The following is a 6,253-nucleotide window of genomic DNA, read 5'->3' as shown; positions in this document are numbered from 1 at the left end:
AGAAGGAAATGGCAACCCACTCCAGTATTTTTGCCTGGGAAATCGCATGGACAGAGGAGCCTGGCAGGCTATGGTTCAAGGGGTTGTGCAAAAGAGTCAGACACAACTGAGCGACTAAAGAACAATTACTTCTCTTTTTATCTAAACACTTATTAATTTGTTTTTAAATGTACAACTGTGATCCTTTTGAAAGGTAATGGCATACAAAGCAGGAAGTAGAGAACTCTGCTTTAGTAAAGAACTTTAGTCCTTTATTCCAAATGGCCGTCCAGTTTTCCTAACACTAGCTATGCTTAGAAAATCCTCTTTCTCCCTGCTAACTCAAAATAAATTTCTACTTCTGGACTCATTATTCTGTCCCACTGTTTTGTTGGTCTATTTCTTTCTTTTTTTTTAAATTAAAGAGCATAATTGATTTACAATATTGTGTTACTTTCAGTTTTCCAGTAGTCATGTACGGATTTGAGAGTTGGACCATAAAGAAGGCTGAGTGCTGAAGAACTGATGGTTTTGAACTGTGGTGGAGGAGGAGACTCTTGAGAGTCCCTTGGACACCAAAGAGATCGAACCAGTCCATCCTAAAGGAAATCAGTCCTGAATATTTATTGGAAGGACTGATGCTGAAGCTGAAGCTCCAATACTTTGGTCATCTCATGTGAAGAGTCGGTCATTGGAAAAGACCCTGATGCTGGGAAAGATTGAAGGCAGGAGAAGAAGGGGGCAACAGAGGATGAGATGGTTGGATGGCATCACTGATTCAACGGACATGAGTTTAAGCAAATTCTGGGAGATAGCGAAGGACAGGAAAGCCTGGTGTGCTGCAGTCCATGGGGTCTGTCTTGTTCCTGGCTGTCTCAAGGTAGATGAGCAATAAATTTTGGCTAAACAGAGTCATGGATGGATGACCGAACTATACCTTCTGTCCCTCCTGGCTGTACACAAGCCGTTCCTCCCAGCATCGCCCCACCCCCACCCCCTTGCCCAGGAGGCATCTCTGGCCGGGCCTTGCTCCAAGGTACACCACAAACAGAACACTGCCCCATCCCAGAGACAGTCTGAGAGGCTTCCTTGGAGACTTCCCCTGTGCCCCATGGAACCCCACCCCTGGGTCTTCCCCCACCTCGGGTCACGTTCCCCCCACTACCAGTCTTTCCTGGTGGATTGGGTCTAACCGGAGGGAGTGACTGCTCCTGGGAGGTACTTAAAGATCTTGGCCAAATCCGGCTTTCCCCCTGGAGGGGCAGAGGCGAGGACCCAATAAATTAACCTCTGACTGGGGTCTTTTTGTGCTCACACCCCAGGGTGTAATTAGCTCCCCTGTCCTCAGAGTCCAGCTTCCCTTTGGTCCCCAGGGCATCACGTGACTCTGGCACAGTGGTCACCATGGTTCAGGGGTCCCTAACGGGGGAGGGGCTTTGGCGGAAGGAAATTTAACTTGATTTTTCGCTGGAGAAAACCTCAATTTCTGTCTGAGGGGAAGACAGGGTTTTCATCTTCTGCTGCTGCTGCTAAGTTGCTTCAGTCGTGTCCGACTCTGTGCAACCCCATAGATGGGTAGCTGCTTTTAAAAGTAAACTCGCCCTTTCAGGTAATCCACACCACCAGTTACCTGTCCTAGAAACTTCTAGAAACCCCAGGATCTGGGGTGGGGGGGTAGTTTTCACATTGGTGGCAGTTCATAGAGCAATGGGGACAGATATCTTGATGACTTTCTCTCATGGAAAATCGATGATTCTTCCAGCTTGAACCCAGGTTTGACAAGAGCTCGTGCTGGGGCTTCCCAGGTGGCACGAGTGGTGAAGAACTGGCCTGCAACGCAAGAGCTGTAAGAGATGAGGGTTCAGTCCCTGGGTGGGAAGATCCCGGAGGAGGGCATGGCAACCCACTCTAGTATTCTTAGCTGGAGAATCCCATGGACAGAGGAGTCTGGAGGATTACAGTCCATAGGGTTGCAAAGACTCAAATACAACTGGAGCTACTTAGCATGCACACGCCCCAGGCTGGGAGTCTAGGACAGTGTGTGGTCGTTCAGTGTGGGGGGAACTCTTTCCTCAAATGAAACAGTTCATGCCACTGGCATCTATAAGAGACTCAACAATCACTTAGTTTGCTAAACTTTTATTTGATGACATGTACATCTACATGTACTAATCATGGTGTCAGTTTGTTCACACAATGAAGCCCTAATGGACCTGATTTTGAAATCAGGAGCTGGAGAGCCACAAGCTTGAAAGGCCAGTTCACTCCCATGTTTTGTTTTGCTTCGACCCAAGGATAACTGTGATACACACAGATGAAGAGCTGCAAACGGAAACCGTTTCCTTTTTTCCTGCACCCTCAGACTCATCCAGAATTTTGAAATGAACTGCCACGAGAAATCTGCTGAATCACTAACAACATCTAGCAACTGTTCACATCCTTTAGTTAAGTCACAAGATAGTCCACAAAACTCTAACAGAATATGAATTACTGTGCGCCGTGTTGATACGTTTTGCCGTCAAACAACGCAGCATCACAGTAGGACAATAACATGTGGATTACCAAGGGAAACTTCTTTCAGAGTGTTTGTTTGATGATAGGGCATTTGCAGGACCAACTCCTCCCACTTGGAACCTATCAGCTGCATTTACAAGAAAATTAGATTATATGCAAATAGTGAAATCAACAAAATGGATACCTGTACCAAAACACTGATGCACAAAAGGTAATATTTTGATAGTCTCTGGTGTGACTTGTTTGGCTTATGATACATTCAAATAGTCACTTTTTAAAAATAAATATGTGAAAAAGTAGATTCGGATTACTTCTTTGAGCATACCTTGGGCTTCTCCAGGATACTGTCTGGAAATCATTGAGCTCGGATAACCTGGCCCTCCCCCTCCTCCTGCACACAAGGAGACAAGGCATTCTGGTCTATTCAGAGGGTACAAACAATCAGCCAATTTTTAAAGAATATTTTCCCGTCTCTTCCTATAATGGGAGATTTGGTCTTCAGCCTCAAAGAGAGTCTGGGGGGGCATGGGATGGAAGTAGAGCCAGGGGACCCAGGAATGGCAGAGTCCTGCCCTCTCCATCACTCTTTTCTGGCTGCAGGTTTCCTGCAAGGGTTTCACCCACATGGGAATCCAAGTACCAGTTTTAGTAACAGAACCTTAAAGCAAACACTTCAAGGCGTAAGTGGGTAGGGACCTTACCACCTTCCAGTTAGAGAACTGGAGGATGGACACTGAGAAGTAGTGGGAGGAAGTGAGGTCTGCAGGGACGCTCCTGACTTAACCTACCCGGTGGTCAAAGCAGAGAGGATATAAGGGAGCAAAGGGCTGCCGACCTCTTTACCTCGCCAGGCCCTGAAGAGAGAGGTTGACTCACCATCCAGAAAAGGAAGCAGGGAATGGGGGAGAAAGGCCAAACATAAGCGACCATAACAGTGAACCAGCCTGTGAGTCACAGTGAATGTTCTAGAACTTTTCCAATGTACTTCGTGACTCTCCATCCTCTGAGGCTGTGTCTAGGAGGAGGTGAAAAAGCAGGCCCAGCTGAGGAAAAAAAGCACGGGGCTATGTCTCCCTCCCTAACTCCTTCCACCTAAGACCTTACACAGCATTTACCTCTGAGAGTCGAATCTCTACAAAGTGAGCTCCTAAAACATTCAAAGGTCAACAAGAGCAACTTTGTTCCCGACTTGGAGCCTCTTTCTTCTTCAACTGCTCAAGTGCAGATGGTCCCCCCTGTGTTCTGTGGATAAGTCAGAAAAGCTCAAGAGGAGAAGCAGGGTGTGTTGGGAAAGATTTTTCACTTCCTGAGACTTTCTAAGTCTTTGAACAAGTTGATCTCCCAACCAGGCCTCCAGAAAACTCCAGCCTCAAGGCCTCCTACTCTGACAAACATGACCTCAAACAGTGCCACCCTTATTGAGGGAGATGGGTCAGACAAAGGGAGAGATGACTGGAGAATGCCACGGAGACACACTCATCTACAAGGGATGGCTGAGTGGGTTTGCGCCGACCTCCTGTCTCCACAGGTGTCCCCAGGTGTGGGCCTTCAGGGGCTCCTAGGAGGGGGGTCAGGGCTCTTGGCCTCTGAGGCCTCAATTGGTGGCTCACCTGCTTCCTAAACTGCACTGGGGTCCTCACCCACCATCTGACTCTCTGCCCACTTGGGTTCCTGTGCCCCCGCCTTCCCCTGCTGCTCCTCCCCCTCCATCCACTTGTTGACACAACCCAAATGACTTCTGCCATCGTTCTCACCACTGGAGGCATGCAGAGGGCTCTGTGGCTTGGCCTCTGGACCCTGTGAGGCTGAGGTTGGTGACTCATGGGCCTGGGGGACCCCAGGGGCCTTCTGGTCCGGTGCATCCTGGCCGGAGCCTGGCCCTTTCTTTGAAACCCCTGGCTTCTTCCTGGGGTCTTCCGAATTGACAAGGACATACGAGACAGGGCCCAAGCTCACCTTTTTCTTCCTCATGTAGGCAGGGCTCTTTGCCGAGACCCAGCCCATGGCCTTCTTCTTCGGGGGTCCCTCCAGACCACCATCTTGGTCTGACTCAGAGGCAACTCCGCGGCTTGCAGCTACATGAGGCAGGTTGCTGGGAAACTTCCAGGCACATTTTACTGGGGCCTTCTTCAAAGCCGACCCCTCCTGCTTCACACATGGCTTTTTGTTGTTCCTGACATGTTCTAACCTCTCCCTATTTTTACCATCATCAGCTTCAGGATGCTTCAAGGAGGCTGAGCTGTGGGAATGGCTGCCTTGGGATTTCTTCCAGGGCACTGGTTCCTGCTTGGGAGTTTTTTTCTGCCTCTTCCTCCTGGAGTGAGTAAGAGCTCCAGCCTTTCGAACCAAAGGTTTAGGACCGTCACCCCCATCTGCCACGTCATTCCAGCCATCCGGGTTCTCCATCTTCAAGGCAGAGCCCCTCTCTGCAGCCCTCCCTGGCTCCTTCTTGACCTTCCTCCCTGCTGCTGAAGCCAAGGATGCTACCGCTTGGGCCTTGGCAAGATCTTGTGCCCTAGCTTCCTCCTGGCTGAGCATTTCGGCATCCATATAGTAGATGATTTGCACCACAGCCCCCAGAAGCACGCCCAAAGCTTCTGCCCAGTTCTCGGTGGACCGATTCTGGGTCTTGGGTGGTGAGGCCCTGCTGAGTTCAAGCAGGTGCACCACATCCTCCAAGGTGCGCTCCTCCGCGTCCAAGAATTCATTCAGGTTTTTTAAGAACTCAGCATCCTGGGTGGGGTCCCTACAGACCACTCTCCAGATGCCCCCCCTTCCTGGGAACTCTCGGGGTATGGCCCTCAGATTCACACCCTCCCCGACCTCAACGAGGGCAGCTTTGGCATTTTCTTGCCTCAAAAAAATCTTGTTGAGCACGGAGTACGGGCCCAGCGGGGAGAGGACCCCATTCAAGGTCTCCTCGATTTCCGCTTGGCCACAGTCCTCTGGAATGCCCGTGACCAACAGGGACCTGTGGATGTCCGCTTCCATCCCCCGGCACCAGTCCTCCAAAAGGTTCGCTGCCATGGTCATGGACACCGCGGGGCTCGATTCCCAGGTGTGCTGAAGCGTCTACGAGGCGGACCGAGCCTGCAGCGGTCCCTCAGCAGCAATCCTGAAAGATGACAGGAGAGGGCGGTCAGAGAGCCGATAAACACGGCCAGGCTCAGAGATCTCAGCTGCCCCCTCCAAGGTGGGCCTGCAAGAGGCCTCGCGGTTTCCCAGGGCCTTCCTCCCCAAACCGGGCCCCGGGTGCTCACACGTGTCCTGAAATCTGCCGAAAACCGCGCTCAGCCCCTCCCACCGGGCCTGGGGACAGGGATACGGCAGCCCCGCCTCTGAACGCCCAGAAGAGCCACAGAGAAGCCGCCGGGCTGGCCAGGTGCCAGCTCGGGCCGCTCCAGCACGGATGCTCTGGACGAATGGGCCGGGACGCCAGCGTCCGCCCCTCCTAGGACTCCCGGCACCTCGCCTAGGTCCCAGCAACCGCGCGGAGCCGAGGCAGGCATCTCAGTGCGCGCTTGCGCACTTGCTCCCGCCATCTGCCCGCGGTCTCCATGGCAACCGGTGGTTGCTTCCGAGCGCGTGGGCTACGCAACTGGGCCTGAAGAGCGGCTGGGAACGCGACTGTTAACCTCTTGACCGAGCCAGGGATTTGCATGTTCTCCGATAGCCCCTCCTGACCCAGTCTTTCAACCCTTCTCTACTCAAAATGTGGGCCTCCAGGATGGGAGTTGGGGGCGCTGACTTCCGTGGCTGT

General features: G+C 51.8%; 1 protein-coding gene across 1 annotated transcript; it reads right to left on the bottom strand.

The window, feature by feature from the left end:
* Positions 1–2,102: 2,102 nt before the first annotated feature.
* Positions 2,103–5,990, bottom strand: PNMA8A (PNMA family member 8A). The gene is given in 2 exon segments (NM_001102512.1): positions 2,103–5,608; positions 5,754–5,990. A coding segment is annotated over 1 exon segment (1,416 nt). The 5' UTR covers positions 5,527–5,608; positions 5,754–5,990; the 3' UTR covers positions 2,103–4,110.
* Between the last annotated feature and the right edge of the window lie 263 nt (positions 5,991–6,253).

Source organism: Bos taurus, chromosome 18 (genome assembly GCF_002263795.3).
Source record: "Bos taurus isolate L1 Dominette 01449 registration number 42190680 breed Hereford chromosome 18, ARS-UCD2.0, whole genome shotgun sequence".
NCBI lineage: Eukaryota > Metazoa > Chordata > Mammalia > Artiodactyla > Bovidae > Bos > Bos taurus.
The sequence above is the reverse complement of the archived record's forward strand: the minus strand, read 5'-3'. Positions and strand labels throughout refer to the sequence as shown.